A 23,308-nucleotide genomic window follows, 5' to 3' on the forward strand; every position below is an offset into this window, starting at 1 on the left:
TCTAGATACCAATATGCTCAGTCACAAACTCATTCATGCATTTAGAGTCAAGACTAGCCACCATTCCGCCCACAGTCCCCCAGGCAGCCACACACACGGGACACATCAGGGACACACCGTGAGCCAAATCACACGTCCGTGATCACAGAGAGTGAAGGCCACCAACCTGTGCAGATGAGCACGTACAAACATGGCCACAGGGTGGTCGCGGCCTTCCACAGAAGCCGTCTGTATAACTCACTCACAGATGTGTCCCTAGTGACCAAGGGACATCTTTTGCCATGGTCACATGCTGGGCCATAAAGGCGTGCGGTAATGGATGACATGTGCTGAGGTCACCCGCGAAGTAGGAGCCCCCTACAAGGGTGACAGAAAGTGTTCATTTTGATGAATGCGCCCAGAATTTTGCAATGAGAAAAGCCACAGGAGAGCAAGTGTTTCATCTCCAAAGTGAAAGTTAGTTTGCATTGCACCTAGGGGCTGAGGGTCCAGTTGGGAGCGCATCCTCCCTCAGGGCCCTGGGCCTGGAAGGGGTCTGCGCAGACTCACAGGCACGGCGAGCCCCTCGGGCTCATTCTCTGGCGCCTGTGTGTACGCATCCCCAGTGCCCTAGGGATGTAAGGAGGCTGAGTAACAGGACTTCCAGAGAATCCGGATGTTTGTCCTCTGGCTTCTGGGCCCTCCAAAGATGAATAACTTTGGATGCCAGCCTCTGGATGCCTGCCGGGGGCCAGGCAGGGTGAGTGCGTGAGGTCGCCGCTTCTGCCCCTGGAACACCACTGCTGCACGGAGACTGAGGCTCACGGCCCGCTTTCCATGGGCTCCTGGGCCTGGTACCGCGCTTCCCGGGGCGGGGGGGGGGGGGGATCCCCTCATCGGAAAAATGAAAGTAGGGAGGCTGTAAGACTGGAGGGGCTTTCCCCCAGACTGAAATAGACATTCAAGTTCGGAAGAGAAAACCAAGGGCTGATGCCTATAATCCTATCTATTCGGGAGGCTGAGGTATGAGGATCATGGTTCTGAAGTCAGCTCAGGCAGAAAGGTCCATGAGACTCCGATCTCCAATTACCCAGCAAAAACTCTGAACATGGAGGTATGGCTTAAGTGGTAGAGCACCAGCCTTGAGCAGAAAGAGCCAAGCAAGAGCCTGAGGCCTTGAGTTCAAGCCCCAGTACCAGGACTAAAAAAAAACAAAAACAAAACTGAGAAAGGAGCTTGGAGGGGACCATGAGGGTCCAGATTCAGGGTGTGGAGCCTAAAGCGTCTCTTCACCATCTCTCTCCTTCACTGGAGGGAGCAGACTTTGGACTTCAGGGCCCACATCTGCTGCGGACCCCTGGGGCCTGGCCTCTGGATCGCTGTACAGGGACATGGGAAGGAGGTGGTGGGGATGAGAGTCAGGGAACAGGGTTGGAGGTTTCCAGAACGCCCAGAGTAGGGCTAAGCCTGGTAGAACAGAGGAAAAGAAGGAACGCCAGGCCCCAGGAAGGGGGAGCAGAGACCCTAATGGAAGAGCAACGAAGATGGAGGGAATAAGGTGGAGAGTGGGACAGAGGCTTGGTTGCAGAGTCTGGGGGGGCCCTGTACCCCTGTGGAGGTGTGCACCAGGGCTTTACAAACAGCTCCCAGCAGACTGGGAGTGCAGAAATGTGTGGGGTGTGAGGGGCCAGGGCAGTCTTAGGGACACAGTCACACCTGTTTTTAGCAAAAAGCTCCGGCTCTTGCTGGAAGGGACACAGTGAAGGGGAAGCCCAGAGGCAGGGGCAAGCCTGAGATGAACCCTGCCCAGAAGATGCCTCAACCCAACCCTCAAGCGCAAAGGGGCTATTTTTAGGGACAATAAAAGTGCTCACACATTCTGGCAGGGAGGGAGGCGGGAGGGAAGGAGGGGATGGCTTTGCTTTCCAGGGCTTCCCTTCGGGGGCTTCCCTGGCCTGCCCAGGCCTCTCCAGTCCTCTCCCCAGGGTCTCCTCCTGACTCTGATAGCTTGTCCCTCTTTCTGAATTGCTTTCTACCCCTGTTTCTTTCTCATACTTTCAGGGTTGTTTCTCTCTCCCCTGGGATTTGGGGAAACAGCTGAGATGGGCCAAGCTCTGAGGATGGAGCCAAATACAGTCATGGGACAAAGCAGTGTGACCGTGGGAGAGACACATACACCAGAGCAAAACACGACAAGAGGCTCCATAAGAACACTGACACCCAGAGCTCCGGGAGGCCCAGAGAGAGAGAGAGAGAGAGAGAGAGAGACAGAGAGCCAGATCTCAGAGCCAGAGAGCCAGAGGACAGCCCCTGACAGGTGTCATGGACAGCCACTCATTCCTTTATAGTTCTAGCAAGGTAGATAAGCATTAGGCCCTACCTTCCTCGCCACCTCTACCCTCCCCGGGCCAGCCCTTCCTCCCTGCCCTCTGCAGGCCACACTACCCCAGTGACCACTGGCCACATCAAACCTGCTTCAGTATGAGACCAGAGACCTAGATCCTGGCCTGAAGGAAGATACCCAGCGCCATATGCAAGAGGGACTCAGCCAAGGTAGATTATTCATGGGACACAAGTACGAACAGTGCTCAGGAGGCAAGTGACCTGGTGTGGACCAGAGTCTGAGCATGGGCTTCCTGCCTCCGGATGAGAACTATACAATCTTTCCCAGCCTCCTTCAGCCTTTGTCTACCCCCACGAAGCTGGGGACAGGACACCATGATCTATAGACTGGTCCTGAGGGAATTCTCCGCATGCCCAGGAAGAATGGACAAGTGACCACTTGGGTGAGAGGGCCTCAGAGGAACTGATGTTCCTAGCTCCTTCCTGACCCGCTGCCTCTAGCCCCTTCTGTACTGAGAAAATGGTTCTGAGAGACTGTTGGCAGTCTCCCCTGGCTGGTGGAGACACTTTGGAGAGACTGCCAACAGCTCCAGCACAAGATACCCTCATTCCTTAGCTTCTTTTTTTCTCTAAGATTATCACCATGGCAGACTTGGTAGGCTGCCTCTTCTGCCTGGGGTTGTGGGCTCCACCTCTCTACTCATTGATGGCACATACCCAGTCAGGTGAGAAAGGGTAGAGTTATGATGGCATACACAGTGCTGTGACAGGGGAACACGTGGGGCTGGGAGGGGGTCTTGGGTGGGTAAGGCTGGATCTGACGAGATCTATCCATCCACCCATCCACCCACCCATCCATCCACCCATCTACCCACCCACCCATCCACCCACCCATCCATCCACCCATCCATCCATCCACCCATCCACCCACCCATCCATCCATCCACCTACCCATCCACCCATCCATCCATCCACCCATCCACCCATCCATCCACCCATCCATCCACCCATCCATCCATCATCCATCCATCCATCCATCCATCCATCTACCCATCCACCCATCCACCCACCCATCCATCCATCCATCTATCCATCCACCCATCCACCCACCCATCCACACACCCATCCATCCATCCACCCATCCATCCACCCACCCATCCACCCACCCATCCATCCACCTATCCACCCATCTATGCATCTAGTCATTTCTTTGGCCATCAGAGAGATACATCACTCTTTTCATATACTGGTCCAGCTGGTCGCTCAGCTGCTTGGGCAACAATGCCTGCCTCTCAGAACCTCTGGACTTTCTCTGTCCAGCTTTTGACCCAGCACTGAGGCCATGTGAGAGAGTAGGAGGAAGAGGCTTCACAGACATTTAGGGTCCTGGAACCCAGAGCCAGAGGCCAGCTACCTCATCTTTCTCAGGGCATGGACTCTCTTCAGGACAGGCCTTGCTGGTGTACCCTCGGAGACAGGGTGCTCACTCTCCTTGCTGCCCAAGGTTTCTCTCCAGGTGTGAATCACAGTGGGCCTACACCTGCCTCCTTGTGACTGTCCAGCGGTGCCCAGTTCCACTCTCATGAGTCCCAGGCTTGGAGACAGGAGAGTTAAGAGGGGGCAGTAGGTTAAGGTGACTGGCATGGTGGTGGGTAAGGGGCTGTTGGTGAGGTGGTGTGCTTGGGAGGCAGACTGGGGGGGTGAGCAGAATGTGGGCCACAGGGATAGAATGGAGTCTCTGCCATGTGGATGGGGTGAGAGATCTAAGGCAGTCTTGCTACCTTATCTGATATCTCATACATTCCCCAGTCATTTCTTGCTTCCCTCCTCTTCCCATGCTGGTGTTCCCTTGCCCCTTCCTTCCCCGACTTTGGACCCGCAGGCTGGGACTGAGGCTCTCATAGAACTGGCAGCCCTGCCTTCCCTCCCTCCCTCCTTCCCCTTCTCTTCTTCCGTCTGCACAACCGAGTCCCTGATAGGTCCAAGGAGGTCTGGGAGCCGGAGTTGAAGCGGCACTGGCTTGGGCACTGTGGGAAGCCCTGACGGGCAGGGAAGGGAGGTGCCAATAAGAAGGTCAAGCTCACGAGGGAGGTGAGGCCACGCACGGCACGGGAGGCGCCGGGACGGGCGCAGGTGTATTCTACAGTGCACGTGTCTCCAGTGTGGCTCGGAGGCTGGAGACGCGGCCCTGTTGGAGTAACAACTGAAGCCAGAGTCTGCAAAGGGTGGGCAGGAGGAAGAAAGGGGGATGGTGGGAGGAGCGGGGAGGGGAAGAGGAGAGGAAGAAGCAAGGCCTCTCACAGGTCCTTCCTTTAGGGTTGGGCTCCTAAGCTGCACGTAGCCCCTCCTCCCATGTGCCCTTGCCCCCGTCACCCACAGCCCCATCTTATTCTCCCTTCCTCGCCCCCCAGTGCTCACCCCCTCTGGGACCTTCTCAGTTTGGCCCCTTAGGTGGGAGAAGTGGCATGGATTTGCCAACAGAGTATGGGTTACTCTCCCCTCTCTCCTTAGCCCCTCACTTGTAAAGCAGGATGGTCAAACAGGCACCTCCCAGGGACTGTGTGTGTCGGGGGGTCTCATGGTCCCCTGAACAACACCAGCATCACCCAGGAATGCACGGGAAATGCAGGGTTCCTGGGCCTCGCCCCAGACCGACTGGGTCAGAAGCTGGGGGAGGGGGAGGGCAGAACCCAGCACTGTTTTAACAAGTCCTCTAGGCGATTCTGGGACATGCTAATTTGAGAACCACTGGGGGACACCGGTAGCCTCAGCAAGTGCTTCAGAAAGGTGTCTTCTTTTCCCCAAAGCCAGATTCACACAAGGTATTGACATCTGAGCTCATCAGTGTGGCCCAAATCTCCGCCCTGCCTCCTCTCTCAGACTATGTCTTCCAGGGGTTTCCAAGCTTCTTTCCTTTTCCTCCAGCCCCTGATCCAGAGTAGTCTTCTAGGGGAGGCCTGGGGGTTTAAGATGCTAGCATGCACAGGCAGCTCTTCTCTGAATATTTCAGGCACCAGTGTGTGCTACAGGCGGCTCCTTGGGCAGGTGGCAGGCGTGGGCAGGGAGGGAGGGAGAAAAGGAGGGAGGGAATGAGGCACCGCCTTATCCGGCTTCCTCATCTTCTGCCTCGGTGGCTGGGTGTGGTGTGAGGGTTGTGAGGAACCACAAAGGAAACCCAGGATGCTGGGCTCAGGCTGGAGTCCTAGCCCAGCCAAATGAAGCTACCCTGCTTTGAAGCCCCAGGAGGCCTCCTCTGGGGGAGTTGTATCAAGCCCCCCTGACCAAGCAGTGCATGGTAGTGGTTGACATGTGTTGGGCATCGAGATAGTTAAGAGCTTCTTTATGCTTAAGGCCTTCTTCTCTGGGATGATCTGGAGGTTTTGTATTGTTCACTAGGAGAGGAAGCAGGAGGAAAAAAGAGGCAGAGGTGGCATCTGCCTTGGTACCCCTGATATCCCCCATTCTGGACAACTTTCTGAGCTCCCCTCATCTGGTGGGTATCCATCTTGGGTGCTTTTTGTCCCATGTTCTCCATATGACTTCTTGGAGGTATGGCGGAGGAGTGGGTGGGAGAGACAGGAGAGGACGGGGTCAGAGAGGAAGCAGGAAAGAGCTAGCTGGAGAGTGGGCAGAGAAGCCATCCAGGAGGAAGAGCGAGGATGTGGAGGTGGAGACTGTGTCCCAACATCAAAGGCAAGACGGGAGAACAGTGTGTGTGCGGCTGAGAGGGATGTTGGTGAATCATGGAAAGAGGTGGAGTCCACTCAGGGAGCTTAGAGAGCCTGGTCCAGAGGGAAGGAAAGAGGAATAAAGAGGTGGATGAGTCCCCACATCCTGGTAGAGAGAGGGGCTGAAGGACCTCTCCTGGGTTTTAGAGAGGGAGATACTAAGCTCCAGATTGAGAAGAGAAACTTCACCCCAGGCCACACAGGGGACCCACACCAGCAGAACTGCTGTCATGTGGTCAGTGCTGGTGGCTGTACTTGGACTCGGGGTCTGGCTACTAGTCCTGAGATTTTTTTTCTTTTCTTTTTTTTTTTTTTTTGCTCAATGCTAGCATTCTACTTGAGCCATAGCTCCACTTCCTGCATTTTTTGGTAGTTAATTGGAAATAGTCTTGTGGGCTCTCCTGCCTGGGCTGGCTTTGAATCTCACTCCTCAGAATTGGACCTCCTGAGTAGCTAGGATCACAGATATGAGCCACTGTGCTCTGCTCTGGGACTGACACTTGAATGTGATGTTGTCATCTTCTTGCCGGTCAGTGTGCGGGCACTGTGGGGCTTCATTCCAGAGCAGGAGGCAGGCATGGGTCTAGGAGCCAGGTGGTAGGGAGAACAATAAGAGGGTTTGTGGAGGAAAGTCATGGAGCTGATGCCGGAGAGCTGTATATGATAATGACCGTGACCTTCAAGAATGCCCATTAATCCCTGTGTAGGTGGCTCTAAGGGGGATCAAGCCAAGGTTTTTGGCTTCATGTGATCTTAGGCTTTAAAGAGGAGTTAGAAGTAATTCAATCCAGACCCCTTCCTTCCCCCACTCCCAAGATCAGTGCAGCAATGCTCATCTTGCCCCAGGCTGAGCTTCAGTGGAGACTTGACCAAACTCTTCTTTCTTGGTACCTAGGGAGAAAGTTTAATGTGTAGAAATGGCGCTGTCTAGGGTGCTGAGTCTTGCCTCAGACCACAGAGCAACAGAGTTGGGAAGAACAGGAAGGCTCCACCCATCCATCCATCCATCCACCCACCCACCCATTTACCACCAACCATCCACCTGTTTTTTCCACTCACACATGCCTTTACCTATCCATCCACCCACTTGCCCATGACTCACCACCCACTATCCATCCATTTCTCCATTTCTCCATCTACCTACCATATGTCCACCCATTCTTCTGACCATCCACCCATTTTCTCACCTGTCTACCATTCATCCACATACTCAACAATCTACCACCTACTATCTACCTATCACCCACTATTCACCCATCTACATACCATCCATCCATTACCTACCATCTACATATCCACTCACTATACACCACCCATCCATCTACCCACCCATCTATCCATCCATCCATCCACTTACCTACGGTTCACCACCAACCATCCACACACTTTCCCACCCATCCACCCACTGATACATCTGTCTTCCCAGTTATCCACCATCTACTACCCCTATTCACTCACCACCCACTTACCCACACATCATCCACCACCCACCATTTATCTAATCACCCATCTACCTATCCACTCACCTTCTACCACCACCCACCCATCCATCTGTCCATTCATCCATCTACCACCATCCAACCATTCACCCATCATTTACCATGCACGCATCTACTCATCATGTACCAGCCATCCTCCCTTTCACCTACCCCTCACCATCCACTCAGCTACCCATCCACCCACCTACCACCAATCATTCATGCACTTACCCACCCACCTACCTATCCATCCATCCACCCACCCACACACCCATCATCATTAAATTACAAAACCAATGAACTATATTCAGCAGAGTGGAAAGATCTACTTTTACTAATGAGGAAATCAAAGTTCAGAAGAGGAAAGGGGTGTGTTTAAGGCCACACAGAGCTTCTGTCATCAATCTGGGACAGGGCTGGAAATCACTGCTATTTTCTATACACCACAGATTCTCCCCTGGGGTCTGGGAAATAGCTTGGTTATTATGCTGATATTTACACTGGTGTTTGTTCATAAAAGCTGCGAGGACAGGAAACGTGACCTCTTCCACCCCACCCTGAGTGTAAGCTCTGTGTGCGCACATTCCAAAGTGCTTACTTATGTGTGCACAGGATATATAGTTGTGTTTCTATCTGTGTGCGCATGTTTGTGGGAAATAGTGTGAGCACGGGTATGGGAAGAAAGATGCATGTGTGGCGTATGCATATGTGAGCAGGAATGGCTACTGGATTTGTCCTCTTTTCCCTTTAGTATTCCTGGGCTCTAAACAGGATTTGAAGCTGGCTCCTCTCCCCATCTTGTGCCTCTAGTTCAGAAATTGCCCCACTTCCCATTTGAAGAGGCTTTCTGCTGATTCTCTCCTCCCATCTCCTCCCTGTCTTATAAACCCATACTTCATGGACTACACTGTGAGTTCCTTGTTCTCCTGAGTTGATGGCTGAACCTGTTCATTTTGAAATCTGGGTAAGGTTCTTGGTGCAGGTGGCAATTGAGCATGCTGTAAAGGCTTTTCTAAGTGGTCTGCTTTTCTTGGCAGTGGTTCTTATACCCAACAGCCCCTCCACCACCCTCTGCCCCACACACGTACACACTCCTAGGACCAATTGGGCAGGCTTGGAGGCGGAAGGAGGGAAGAATCCCAAGCAGGGACCTTGGGCCTCATCAACCATGTCTACATCCAGTCTATACTAGCTGAGGATGTGAGGCCCTTCCTTGCTGCTACTCTAATTCTTCCCAAGTTTCTTTTTCTACCCTTTCACCTTCCATATATTTCCATTGGTCTTAAAAGTCACAGAAGCTTGATCAATCAGAACAAAGGTCAGACAAACAACCACCAACTCCAATAAAGGACAGTTCAGGGCATCCTCCAATCAAGGCAAAGGGCAAGTTGAAGAGTTTACCAGTCAGAATAAAGGACACACTGTTTTCTCTAAGCCCCTCGGGTGGGAGACCGGGGTCAGGTGCTGAGCAGGATCCAGATGGGAGCTGGGAATCCAAAGGTTTGGGTTCTGGAGGTCCACGGAGTTTGGGTTCTGGATCTGGCTCTGTCTTGAGCAGCTAGCTAACCACAGATATGGTTGAGACTTAGCTTTCTCATCTGTCAAATGGGAGATGTCTGAAGTCTGTGGCTTTGAAGTCTTTCTCCCCCTATATTAGGCTCATTCCGTTGCCTCCCCCTTTCCCACCATCCTCCGTGCACATGGCAGAGGTCACTGAGGGCAAAATCTCTCAGTGGGGGGGGGGTCAGTGCGGTGACTCCCCTTCTCCAAGCAGCAGTAGGTCTTCACCAGTCTTGGGGCCAGCAGCCTGCCCTTGAAGCTCCAGTACAGGAAATCAAACCCGAGAAACTGTATTTCGAGGTTCTGGGGCAGCATCAGCTCTTCCTCCCTCTTGAGTCTTTATTATTGACCTTGGGCGGCCATTGTAGGCTGTGTGTAAACTCTATAAACAGATGTCACCGGAACACTTGCCTGTGATCCATGAGGAAATAGCTGTACGTGTGTGTGCGTGCGTGTGTCTGTGTGCATGAGTGCCTGCAAGCATGGTGGGTGTCTGTGAGGACTTGGAGCTCTCAGGAAGGGTGGCATAAGGGTTCAGGAGCTGTGATGAGCAATATCAAAGAGTCACAGCACAAGAGATCCAATTTGGGGATTGTGTTGTTTGGAATCAGCAGCGTCTGATATCCAATGGCAGATTGCTCCCCACGAACAAGAAACTCATCTTCAAGCGCTGGGAGAATCTGGGGCTGGGACCAGGGAAAACAATACCCATAGGCATTTGAGGAGAAGGTCCACTTCTGCCCCTTTCTCCTGGGAGCACAAGTGTGTTGGGGCGGGGGGGGAGTGGGAGGGGTGGAGCCAAGAAGACTGAAATTTGGTGCTAAGCCTGAATCCTAGGCCCCCATTTAGACCCCATGCAGGATTCCCCTCTGGAGCCTTTGGAAAAATGTGGGCTTTGTCTCGCTCTTGCCCACCCTCGGGGTTGAGCGTTGGCTTCCGCCCTCTTCCTCTTGATGGCCCCTCTGCCTTTGCAGTGTGGCTCTGCTGGGAAGGAGGTCGTTGAGGCCGGGGAACTTGCACCAGCCTCCTGTGAGCTTGTGTGGGCCCCCAGGCTGGCCACGGGACTGTGGAGTTCAGTCTTCCCCCCTCAGAGTGCCTGAGAATTTGAAGTTAGACATTGAGGAACTTGACTGTGCTCTGTTTTAGGCCCTAGGTAATCTAGTCTTCGTCACATGCAGGACTTGGTTTCCAACTCCCTCTTTAACATGGGCTATGTCCCCTGGATGAGCCTCATTCTTTTCTTACCTAGAACTCCAGAAACAAGAATGAGGTTTTGTTTAGTTTTGGTTGTGGGGCTTGAACTCAGGGCCTGGGTGCTATCCCTGACCTTTTATGCTCAAGATTAGTGCTCTACCTCTTAGAGCTTCAGTGCCACTTCTGGTTTTCTGATGATTGGAAATCAGAGTCTCACAGACTTTACTGCCCAGGCTGGCTTCAAACCACCATCCTCAGATCTCAGCCTCCTGAGTCGCTAGGCGTGAGCCACCAGTGCCTGAGAATGGGTATTTTTTTTTTTTTTTGGCCAGTCCTGGGCCTTGGACTCAGGGTCTGAGCACTCTCCCTGGCTTCTTCCCGCTCAAGGCTAGCACTCTGCCACTTGAGCCACAGCGCCGCTTCTGGCTGTTTTCTGTATATGTGGTGCTGGGGAATCGAACCTAGGGCCTCGTGTATCCGAGGCAGGCACTCTTGCCACTAGGCTATATCCCCAGCCCTCAACCTTTTCATTTTTACCAGCTATGCTTACCACTTGTGGTCCACAAAGACCCTCAACTTCATAGTGTCACATGAGTGCGGTCCACGCCATGCCTCCTTCATCCCTACATAATCACTTTGCTTTTGGAACCCAGACCCAGCCATTCCTAGGGTAGACAGCAGAAAGGACTTTCAAGGGCTGGGGAGAGGGCACAGCTGAGTGAATGAAGTGTGAGTCACAATCCTGCCTTGGCCCTGGATCCCTTGTTCCGTTACCTTTTCCTTTGATCCCCATGGTGCAGGCCCAGTTAATAGAGCGAGACGCTGGGACCTTTGTTGTCTCTGTTCCGGCTCTCCAAGGACGAGGTCTGTTTCAGGGATGGGAAGGCAGAGAGGCAATGAAGGCTGACCTCTTCCCTTCCTAGGGTGGCTGAGGTGACCCAGCTCTGCTGCTCCCACCCTATAGCTGAGACACACCCTGGTTGTTGTTGATGATCATTCTTTCTTGGTAGTATTGGAATTCTTGAGCTTTGGGCTTTGCATTTGCAAGGCAGGGGCTCTTCTGTGTGACACACACATCTAACCTTGGTTCTTTTTGAGATAGGGTCTTGCTTTTTGCCTAGACCAGCCTGGACCCATGATCCTCCTATTTATACTTCCTGTCATAACTGAAAAGATCGGTATGCACCACTGTGCTCAACTATTGGTTGAGATGGGGGGTCTCATGAACTTTTTGCTTGGGCTGGCTGTAAACCACTACCATCTCAATCTTTGTCTTCCAAGTTGCTAGGATTACACTTTGAATTTTTGCTACTTTTGATCTAGTCCTAATTCATCTGTGAGATGTAATTGAATGAGCCACTGCCCTTCTGGAAAGCAGTGAATCCAGCTGCAGCCGGCCTTCTGCCACATCTACTGTGTGCTGGACCTTCCCAACACCTTTAGCACTGTTTTATTTTTGTTTCTACTTTTTAGTGCTCAGTTTCACTTTCTCTTCACAGCAGCCTGTAGGGGGCAAGAGCCACAGTTGCTTCAGTTTACAGCTAGAAGATTAAGGCTCAGTGACAATGTAACAGAATAGGGTTCAAATTTGAGTGCCTTTCTTTCCCCTTTTCGGTTTGCTTGTTTTTGGTTTTAGTTAAGAATCTTGTGCTTTCCCCTCGTATATCAGAGTATATCCTGGCCTAAAGGACAAGGGACCTGAAGTCCATTCCAGGCTTGATCTCTTTACTCGTAAGGCCTTCACCAAGTCCTTGGCTCTGCTCTGAGCCTCAGTTTCCCCATCTGTAATATGAGGGGACTTGGGCATTTGTGCTTCTTTCTGTTTGATTCTGAGACACAAGATCGGGAGGGGATTCAAGTATCAGAGCCTTAGGCTTGGGTCTAACACAAGCTGGGGCTTTGTGTTCAAACCCTCTGGGTATGGGAGCTGCCCCAGCCAGCCTGGCAGAGCCCCTAAAGCCCTCTCCTCTTTTGCAGGATGCTTTGCTGAGCCTGGGCGCTGTCATCGACGTTGCGGGCCTGAGGCAGGCGGCCAAGGATGCCCTGTCCGCTGTGCTCCCCAAAGTGGTAGGTGCTTATCCATGCCCTCTGCTCCCACCCACCCCAACCATTGTCCAGCTCTGTGCTGTACTGTGTGCAGGCCCACTGGGTGGGGAGGCAGGGTCCCTACTCAGGCCCCTGTGTGTAAGTGGAAGGTTTGCGGGTGTTCTGAGAGGGCTTTCCAGGTGAGCAAGATTGAAAGGTAAAGTATCAAAAAATAAGCTTTCTTAGGAACCTTGTACTCCCTGAATCAGAGGGGCCTTAGAGGGTAATTGGAAAAAAATGGTCTCAAATAACAGAATAGATTCGCCTGGGATAACAGGACATGATGAACTCAGGTGGCTTTGGGAATGCGTGCTGCAGGAGGAGGTGAGGGTAGACACAAAGAACTTACTAGATGCCAGGGCTTGGAGTTGCCAGAGGACTTAGCCTTGATGAATAGATGTGCTTTGTTCAATTGTCCTTCCTGAAGAAGGGAAGCTAGATGAAATAACCTTTAGGCTTCTCCCTCCTCCATCTCAATACTATGGCTGGGCTTGTCGAGGGTGATTGCCATGGTTACCTGGGCTCTGAGTGCCTTACTAGGGTTGGGGAGGCCTGAGCCCCGCTTCGGCTGCCCCAGGCTCCTCCCCAACCTGGCTTCAGTTAGCTTTGGAGGCTCCACGCAGCAGGATGGCCCAGTGGTGGCAGATGAAGAGGGGGTCTTGGAGCCAGTGGAGAGGGTCTGCCCCAGTGTCAGGGGCATGGAAGGCTTCCTGGAGGAGAAGCTACCCAAACGGAGCTCGAAGACCTTGAGTGTGCTCTCCCTAACTCTCGCCACCAGCCAAGGGCATCCTCCGCTTCAGAAAACACAGCCAACTCAGGATGCAGCCTTCCCACCCCACCAGAGCCCATTGTCCCTGAAGCTGCATGACGAATGAACCACCGGAGGTCCAGAGAGGGAGGGCACTTCCCCCAAGGTCACACAGCAGGACAGGGACAAATGGGACTTGGCACCCCAGCACCCCCATCCCCTCTCCTCAGCTCTGCCTTCCCCCAAGTCTCCTAGAAGTTCAGTGCCCAGGAGGAGGGCTAATGACGGAGCTTTATTGAGCATGAAATTGGTAGGAAGTGGGTGGTGTGTTGGTACCCAAAAATAAATCCTCCAGCCGAGGGATGCGACTGAGGCAACATCTGGCCTGGGGTGGAGGCACATCTGGGAAGGGAGGCTGGGGGAAGCTGGCAAGTCCCGTTCCCCAGGCTGGCCCTGCATGCCTCAAGGCTACCCTGGAAGCCAGGAGAGAAAATGACTGGCTCCGTGCCCGGCGGGCTATGCCACCATAGACACCCTACACCGGGTCTGGGGTGAGTCTGCGGCCCAGGCAACCAAGTTCCTGGGCTGCCCAAGAGGTGTGCTGGGAGCCGGGCTAGCCCCGGCTTGGGAGCTCCCCGGTACTTGACTGAGGGCAGCCTGGGAGGTGAGGGAGATGAGCGCCTGGGGAGGAGGGTCTCCCTCCCCTCCCCCTCCCCCAGCGAGGAGAGCTGTTGGCACCTGGCTTCCTCATCAGCACCCATTGTGGCAGGCAGCCCCAAATGCAGATGGTGCTGATGTGTCTGAAACGCTTCCCTCCTTCTCCAGTAAACTCAGCTAATTTTAACCCAGAGGGCTGCGAGGGAGGGAGTGGGAGACGCGGACATCGGAAGAGAAGTGAGGACCTGCCCCCCTGCGCCCCACCCCCGGAAGCTGCTGCCTACCATGGTGGCAGGAGTGGCAGCCCTCTCCCCCTGGATCTTTGATCCTGAACTCCACCTAGACCTCCATCTCTGCAGGGCAAGGGGCTCCAGGCCTTGCCAGGGCTCGGCTGCTTGGATCTCCTTGGGCTCTGTCACCCGCTTCTGGCCTGGCTCTTTTGGTGGAGGTAGTAAACGGGCATCCAGATCTGAGGTGTGGAGGGTTGGGTAGAGCCAAGGGGCTGGTGCAGTCTACAGAGAAGGAATCCCGACTTACCAAGGGAGCCGCTGGCAGCTCAAATTGTGCCACTCCTCTTGATGACATCAGCAGCGAGGAGAGACCCCTTCTTCCTCCCCCAGCAAAATTGTACACTCCCCAGGCCGGCAACCCGCCAGGTGCAATGGGAATTTGTGAGGGAATCTTTAAGAGTCATAGTTTCTGCTCCAAAGGAACATGAACTAGATTTCTACCTGTGGGTCAATGGGGGACAACTGCTCTGCCAAGATGAGGCCTGCCACTGAGGCAGGCTGCCCGCCCCCCAGGGAGGGAGGCCTGTGGAGCTCGGGGCTTGAGCAGCTTTGGGTGAGAGCTTCACTCTCTCTCAGGAGCGATCAGTCTACACTGCACAGCTGCCCACATGTGGCTCACTGCCTGCCCCACCTCCTGCTCTGTTTCTAAGGCCCTTCCAGCTCAGCCTGGCTTACCCTGAGCCAGCTAACCCCGCATCCCTTCCTCCCACCGTCAGTCCCAACATGCCCCGGGTTGCAGGTCCCTCAGGACCCACCTGAAGACTTGCTCTTTGGCTCCGGATCCAGCCCTGACCCCTAGTCACTCAAATGCGTCCTGTTACAGTTTACAGGCTCTTCCTCCAGGAAGCCCTCTGGGGCCTCCATAGAGGCTAGGTGCAGTGCCCGCTCTGTGCCCCTCCCTTGATAGTTACAAACAGTGCATAGGTCCCGCCTCCGCAGGGAGGAGGGAAGCTTCCTGGTAGTCTAAGGCTGGCCTCAGGTGTGGGAGCCATTCTGGTCCCTGGACACCCCTAGAGTGTGTAGTCAGAGGTTCACTGAACGGCTGAGACTTGAATCTGGCAGGGACCTATCCCCATAGTGAGGCTGACAGGAGAGCAGACCGATTTGTGCACCAACTGCCTGCCTAGAACCCTTCCCCCAAATCCCAGAGCTCCCATCTCATGAGGCCTGGGACCTTGCCATACATACAAATCCAGCATACAGACTGAGACTGGGGCAGCGGGTGAGCAGGGCAGGGTCTCAACACGCACCTTCTATCCTAGGAGACTGTCTACACCTACCTGCTGGATGGGGAGTCCCAGCTGGTGTGTGAGGACCCCCCGCATGAGCTGCCACAGGAAGGGAAAGTCTGGTAAGCTACACTCTGCACTGTCTTTCCCCTCTTGCATGGCCAAGGACCCTCAGTGCTGAGCCAGTTGATCTTTTCCATCCAACTTGGTCCCCTCCTCCCTGTTAGGGTGAGTCCTTGGCCAGGTTGCTGACCCCAGCATAGAAGGGGAAAAGCAATTCTGCTCTTGGGTTGGGGATGTGGATGAGAACACAGAAAGTACCCCTTGCCAGGGGCAAGGGACAGCTCCCCTCATAGAGCTCTAGACTGCTAGACCAGGGCTGTGCTATGTGAGTTTGAATCCCAGCAGGCCATAAACACACCTGCGAGGCTGGGCTTGGGATCCCAGTGTGAATGGATAAGTTGGAGCATGTGGTACCTGCCCTTGTATCTGAGATCAGAGAGGTCCCAAGCCGCATCCTGCAGACGTTTCTGGAGCCCCACTGGCTGGGTCCAAATCCCAATTCTGTTTACTAGCTTTGTAACCTTGAGTGTGAATTACAGTTTCTCTGGGCCCTTTTGTTTAGTTTTGTTTGGGATTTTCTTCCCCTCTGTGATAAACTTACAGGGTGCTTGGGATAATTAAATGCAAAGGATACAGGTAAAGCATTTAAAGCAGCCTGGTCCACCACGAGCGATATTTGCTGTGATAGTTATAATAGTATTGGAACCAGGGACTTGAGGATCAGGAGCTTCAGGCCCTATGGTACCCTGCGACCTCTAAGCACTGAATTCAGTCTCCTCGTTTTCCAGATGGGCAAACATCGGGAGACAGGTCCTAGGGCGTGGGCCGCAGATGAGGCAGGGGCAGGCCTGGCTCCTGTCCATTTAGAAACCTGTCCCGTGAGGACAGGAGAGCAGTGGGGAGTATACGGGCTCTGAAGGACCAACACTTGTTTTCTAAGAACCAAAGTGCCCCCAGGGAGTGCTGGGTTAGAGACTGGCTCAGAGTGGGGAGCACTGGGTCTACTCCCGCTGTGGGGAGGGCTTTCTAACAGCCCAGTGCTCCAGAATGCGGCTTTTGGGGGTAGCACCTGAGGCTACTAAGTCACTCATCTATCATGGAAGTATTCTGTCAGGAGACCCTGGGCTCGTGGGATCCCTCCTGGCACCTGGAACTCTGGATCTAGGATGGTGGCCTCTCCTTGGTCCTTCCCCATGGAAATAGCTGGCACTTCTCTTGTAGCCCTGAGTCTTCCCCACCTCCTGCCCCGACACTGAGTTTCCGGTGGGGGGAGGGGGTTGGGCGACACTTTTGTGGCATCTCCTGGCAATTTCTGCACTCAAGCACTGTGTGAACAAAGCCATGGATTGTCCTCTCTGGCCCCCCATATCCTATCCATGGGATAGGGCTGGAAGACCCGCGGGAGCCTGGGAGAAAATAATGCTCTCCCTCAGAGGCTACTGAGCATCCTCAGCACAACCCCTACAGATGCAGCGAGGCCCTCAGACAAGGTTTCTTTATAAGGCAATTAAAAGTGAGTGCTCAAGTGCAATTAGCCTAGAGCACAGTAGAGATGGGGAGGCCAGGACCTGCTGAGAGATAGGGGCCAGGGTGGGCCAGGAAAGCAGGAGTGGAGTTAGAGGATGAGGACAGACACATCCTCACACCCCAGGGACACAGACATCAATGTCAATCCACTAGCAAGGCTCGGAGATGGAGATTCGGATCCAGTGCTCACATGGAGAATCTCTGTTGTCTTCCTACTCCGGTGCCTGGGTTCTGGGGTCTGGTGAGCTCTCCTCCAGAGAATTTTGGGGCTCAAAGTCCCACAGGTTGACTGGCCCCTGCTCTCGGGTGCTCCAAGAGCAGGAGCCAGGCTTGAACCTAGGGATGTAGAGGAGGGAAAAGGACAGGACTAGGAGTCAGGCAGGTCTAAGCTCTAGCCCAATGCCATCCCTGCCTTGTTGTGCCTACCCCCAGGGTCTGCTGATTGCTTTCATGAGATTATAGGTGCCACCTATGTAGGGCAGTGCCCAGCACACAGTAGGAACTCAGGAATTGCTGGCTGCCCTCCACGCCCAAGTCCACACCACGCACCTTGGGTTAATGATCTTCCTTCTGACCTTGGTCTCTGTTTCTGTGACCATGCTTGGGTCTGGTCACATCACAAGGTGGAGGCGCCTGCCTGTAGGCTGGGAGGTGGGTGTGGAGGAGGTTTGCTCCTCCTGGAAACCCAGGTGTGGGCAGGGCTGGCAAACCGCAGCTGGTGTGAGGTGGAGGTGGGGTCATAAAGGAGATAAGGCCTGAGAGGACAGGAAGATGGAGAATGGGCCGGGGGTGGGGTGACGGGGAGGCAGAATAGAGGCCAGCCTAGGTGGGAGGGAGGGTTCCCCTCAGACTGAGGATCTGCCTGGCCCCTTCCCCTCTACAGGCTCACAGAGACCCCAAGCTCAGAGTGGTTTTCCTCCTGCCTTCTGGTGCTTATTTGAACTGTTTCCTCCCCCGTTTTCTTTTTCTTTTTTAAAGATAAAAACACCTTTTTTGCTCTACCTCCATCTCTGCCAGCCTCATTTTAGCCATACCTCATGACCCACCCAGCAGTGGCTCCTCCCAAAGCCCACAGTCCCCCAGCACTGAGGAAGATCTGCTTCTCAGCAAAGGTGACTGGCCATAATGACCTCCTCAGGGATGGATCTGTCCACAGACGAGCCGCAAGTCTAGAGACTGGGAAAGCGAGGACAGCAGGGCTGCCATCCCAACCCCATGCTGCCTTTACTAGGCCTCCATCTAGCTTTGTGTGGAGCCATAAGCTTGGGTGGTCTGCTGTTGAGGGCTGGTCCAGCCCTGAATTCTAAGAGCTTTAAGGGCACATCTCAGGACTGGATACAAGAGAGTCCTACAAGGCTTCCCCTCTACCATCTTGGTGCCCTCCACTCCTAGCTCAGCCGATTTCAGTTTCCCACTTGTGGTCTTCCTCTTCTTAGTGTGTCTCTTGCCAGCCCGAAGCCTTTGGTTCTCTCTGTGGATTTCAAGGGCTCTGGACCTTTCAGCCATGCCAGGACCCCGTCCCCACTAGCATTGGAGGTCTCGGGACCCACCTGGAGAACTTTCTTTCTCAAGGCAGATCCTGTTTCTTCTCACTGTAGGATTTGTCCCTTTTGTTTGCCTTGGAGGACACAGGGGTTGCATCCATCTCTAGATTTCTTATTTCCTGTGGGAAGGAGTGGAAGAAATTTTCATTTGGATCTTGTTTGCTTCTGAGAGAGGAGAAGGCTCAGAGAGAGGACGGAGGGTTCAGAGTGAAGGAGACTGAGTGAAGGATGGAGGCTGGGGGAGGGATGGGGGGGCTTGGTGAGGGGTGGGGCTTAGTGAGAGATGGAGCTTAGTGCATGATGGGACTCAGTGAGAAGCTGAAGTTTGGTGAGGAGATGAAGCTCAGGGATAGGGCTCTGTGGGGGATGGGACTCAGTAGTTAGGGAATTGGGGTTCCCTGAAGGATGAGGTTCAACGAGGGATGGAAGATCTGTCAGGGGACAAGGACTCTGAGGAGGATGGATTTAGTGAGGAGCTGGATCTCCATGGGGTGCAGGACTCATTGAGAATGTGGGCTCAGTAAGGGTCTTGGGCATTCTGTGTGGACCGGGGCTTAGTGAAGCTCAGTGAGAAAGGAGACGCAGAGATGGGTAATGGAGTGGGGGGCAGCCTCGCAAGGAGCAGGGGCCTCACCTTAGAAGAGGTTCAGAGAAGGGTGCTGGGCTCTGGGAGGTAGAGAGGGCCTGTGCACTGCACTGTCCCCCTGCTGTTGATCTTACCCACGGAGAGCTTTTTTTCCCTCTATTCCTTTTCCATTGAACAAATAGTTGTTAAAGGAACGGAACTGTCATAAAAATCCACGCCCATCCCTCTCTCTCCACTCTGAGCCCATCTGTCTTTATCATCGGCGAGGCGGGCCATGACCACCCTGGCACCAGGACAGAGTCATTAGCCTCCAACCTGGACAGCTGTCCCTGGGGGGTGTACAGTCCTCCCCCCCCCCCCCCCGAGTTCTCAGCATCAGCTTGGAACATGAAGCACATGGGTAGAGAAAGGAGGAGGGAGCTGGGCAGGAGGCAGGAGGGGCTGTGAGGGCAAGAGAGCATCCTTGGGGGCTTGAGCCCCCTCCTACACGGGAGTGAGCCTGCAGGACAGTTGTTCGAGGGAGAGGGCAGCCAAGGGAAGAGGCTCACCCAGAGGCGGAGTGAGGGAACCCAGCCTGGCACGTCTCTGCCCCGCTGTGGGGGGTGGGGGGTGGGGGCGGCTGCAGCTGAGAGGAGAGAGCCAGCTGCAGAGCAACATGCCAAGGCCTCCGGAGAGTTGAGGGTTTGGGGAAGCCCCAGTGCTGGGGTGAAAGCAGGGAAGACAGTAATCTAGCCTGAGTCAACATGGCTCTGTCTTAGCCAGTCTCTTGTCTCCTATCCAGGAACATGAAGACAACGGGGCCCTCACTGATAGCAGAGATCTGATATAAGATTGACCCTCTCTTGTGAAAGTTTTAGCCAATGGGATGGGTCTTAAGTAAAATCCATAAATCCAATTAAATTAAAGCATTACCCTCCCCTCCTCAAAGCCCTCTGATTCCAACCATCCTCAAGATCAAGTCTAGTCCTTATTGTCCTGACCCGGGGCTGGGAATATGGCCTTGTGGTAAAGTGCTCGCCTCGTATACATGAAGCTCTGGGTTCGATTCCTCAGCACCATGTATATAGAAAAAAGCTAGAAGTGGCGCTGCGGCTCAAGTGGTAGAGTGCTAGCCTTGAGCAAAAAGAAGCCAGGGACAGTATCTAGGCCCTGAGTTCAAGACCCAGAATCAATGACAACACCAAAAGACCCAGTGGACACTTGTACTGTTTTTCAAAGGGTTTTGGGGGAGGGGTAGAGATGATAAGCTCAGATTGAAGACCATCCAGAGGACACCTCAAAGTGGAGTTCTTGAGCAAGGGCTGGACAAGCATAGAGGAATGAGTTTTAGGCAGAAAAGAAGGACAAAGTTATCAGGGCTCTAGGAGAGAGGGGACAAGCCAGTCCCAGATCTTGGGGCCGAGAGTGGGTCAGCTCCCAGGTACCTGGAGTCAAGGGCTCCCTGTCCAGCGGTGTGAGGACCAGGGCCACCTTGTGGCTTCCAGACAACCAGTCTGTCAGACATTAACCAGAGAGGTGGGCTTTGGCCGAGGGTCTTCCCTGTTTCCGACAAGCCTCAGGCTTCGTCAGTTTAATCAACAGGGTAACTTCCAGCCCTCCTGTCACCCTTCGTCCCTATTCATTCCTGGAGTGATTTCAGGCACACAGGACCACTCATAACAGAAGCCTAGCCCTTGGGGTTCTGGGTGAGAGGGTTGGAAGGTGAGAGGCGCTAGCGGCTGGCTCTTGTAGATTGAACTGTCAAAGGAGCCGGGAGGGAATGCTTTCTAATGCAGTGTGACCTTGAATGAGATACTCAACCTTTTTGGTCCTTGATTCTCCGGTAGTTGTGGCCTTTGGACTCGGTGCCTTGCAGGCTGCTACTCCCTTCCACATCTGACTTGGATTCTTCTTAGGACCCCGGATACACAAACCAGAGCCCCAGCTTCTCTGTCTAGGCCAGGCAGCTCCTATAAACACAATTAATTAGAAGCAGCATGAGAAACAAGGAACTTAGGACAATTAATCATCAGGGAGTAGCAATGGGTTAAAAAAAAAATCAGGCACTTAATTAAGCCGGAAAAGCCAGAGACCTGGAGGAAGGGTGGTATATACAGAGGGGGAGAGAAATTCACCCTTCTCATGACCAATTTCCTTTGCCTCAGTTTCCACAATCACACTTCTCCTCCTCCCCGGACACACACACCCATCTCCTGCTAGAGGCTCACACCCTACATATCTTTCGAATGGTTCAATTCAAACAGTGATTTATTCTACCTCTGCTACCAATTCCTTGCATAGAGTCAAAGCCTCCTTCTACCACTTGTTAGCCATGTGATCCTGGACAGGTTACTTACCTTCTCTGTGCTTTAGCTTTTCCAGCTGAAAATGGAGATGATGTTAACTTCTAACTCATAGGGTTATTGGGAATTCTGGTTTAACTCACATAAGGTGCTTGGCAAACAGGAAATGCCCAGTAGTCTCGAGCTATGATGTTAACCTCTGGAGTTTTTCTCCTGTACTTAGCACTAAAACTTACTCTGCAGTTGTTTCCCTGAGGATGGGTGGGGAGGGTTCTACTTGCCCCCATCCATTCAGAAGTGAGGTCACTTGCCTGAGGTCTAGTAGCAGCAGGGGAGAGTGTGATCTAGTAGTCTAGCTGGTGCTTTCTCTGCGCTCCCTGTGGCCAGGCTCAGCACTGGGCCCTGCACACGTGCTTTCCCTGTATCTATCAGCAAGAGGCACAGGAGGCCTGATTTGAGTTGACCAACCTGCTCATTTTGCCCTTAAGAAAACAAAAATCAGTCATGGGGCTTGAACTCAGGGCCTGGACGCTGTCCCTGAGCTTTTTCACTCAAGGCTAGCCTTCTCCCATTTTGAGCCACAGTGCTACTTCTGGTTTTCCGGTGGTTAGAAATAAGAGTTTCATGGATGTTTCTGCCCGGGCTGGCTTTGAACTGTGATCCTCAGATCTCAGCCTTCTGAGTAGCTAGGATTACAGGGGTGAGGCACCAGCACCCGGCTTCATTTTGCCCTCTCTGTGAGGCAGATCCTTTTCCCTGCGTGGGGTTCAGCTTGCAGTATATCCCCCACTGCCCCTGGGCTGGGTTTCCTCCTTGATGCAAGGACTAATAGTTGGACTGTGTCCTTTTCCAGGGAGGCAGTGCTCTCCCGGAAGCGGCTGAGCCTCAATGGGCTGGGCTCCTCGGACCTGCCAGGGAAGCCCTTGGCCAGGCTGGTGGCTCCGCTGGCTCCTGAAACCCAAGGTAAGAACCAGAGCCTGGGCAGGGACAGGGAGGGCTGTGGTTCTGCTCCCAGCTCATGTCTGTCTTCTGCCCGTCCTCATCTCTGTCTCCTTTCTTTGGCTCTGTGTTTCTAGCAATCAATCCCTCCATCTAATCCTCTCTCTGATGCTACTAATCTACCTGAGCCTCAATTTCCTGACTGTAAAATGGGTATTTACCTTGAGGGGGCATCTTGAGGGTTTCGGCACTCACTAGGGCTCAGTGACCCGTGGCTGTGGCTCCCACGTGCTTGTGCCTGCTGCACGCTGGGACTGGAGTTGTTGTCATGCTCTGTCACTGTCTCTATTTCCTTTTCTTTTCTTCTCCATGCCCCCTGTCCGCCATGTCTCTCTCTGCCTCGTGTCTCAGTCTCTCTAGGTCTCTGTCCTCTGTCTCGATGTGGAAAGTGCACAAGACTGGGAGTCAGGAGACCTGACTTGCTGTGTGATCTTGGGCAAGTCACTTCCCCTTTCTGAACCTCAGTTTCCCAATCTATGGCACAGGGGTGCTCAGCCTCACCTGCCTCCCTTCCTCTCAGGGCTGCTGGGAGGATCAGAAGAATGGCGTGAAGTGAGGGGGTTTCCTTCTATGCAGGGGTCATTGCCGTGGTTGTTTTTGTTGCTGGCTCAGAACCCCGCCCCCCTCTCTCACTGGGCCTCTGGGTCTCTCTGTGTCTCTGTCCCAGCCCCTCTGTCTGCGTCTTTGTCTCCCTCCCCGAACCCCTGCTCAGTATGTCTACCTCATTGCCCTCTTCCCTTCAGTGCTGGTCATACCGCTGGTGGACAAGGAGACAGAGGTGGTGGCAGCTGTCATCTTGGTGAGTCTGCACAGGTGGCGGGGCTATGGGGTAAAACTGGAGATGAGAATGACAGGGGAGAAAGTGGTGGACAGAGCCTGTCTGTGTGCGTGCGTGCGTGTGAGTGTGTGTGTGTGCGCGCGTGCGTGTGAGTGTGTGTGTGCGCGCGTGTGTGAGTGTGTGTGTGTGTGTGTGTGTGTGCAGCAATCTGGGATGGAGTGGGCCGGGAATGGGGGTT

At 53.7% G+C, this 23,308-nt stretch overlaps 1 protein-coding gene across 4 annotated transcripts in view; it reads left to right on the forward strand.

Moving 5' to 3' along the window:
* Pde2a (phosphodiesterase 2A) overlaps positions 1-23,308 on the forward strand; it is a 60,860-nt gene that overhangs the window by 20,215 nt on the left and 17,337 nt on the right. For all 4 annotated transcript variants that reach the window (XM_048359573.1, XM_048359574.1, XM_048359576.1 and 1 more), the window contains 4 exons: positions 12,260-12,349; positions 15,325-15,413; positions 22,147-22,256; positions 23,036-23,091. In XM_048359573.1, the coding sequence (XP_048215530.1) occupies positions 12,260-12,349; positions 15,325-15,413; positions 22,147-22,256; positions 23,036-23,091 (345 nt within the window). The remainder of the gene's footprint in view (positions 1-12,259; positions 12,350-15,324; positions 15,414-22,146; positions 22,257-23,035; positions 23,092-23,308) is intronic.

Source organism: Perognathus longimembris, chromosome 13 (genome assembly GCF_023159225.1).
Source record: "Perognathus longimembris pacificus isolate PPM17 chromosome 13, ASM2315922v1, whole genome shotgun sequence".
Taxonomy (NCBI): domain Eukaryota; kingdom Metazoa; phylum Chordata; class Mammalia; order Rodentia; family Heteromyidae; genus Perognathus; species Perognathus longimembris.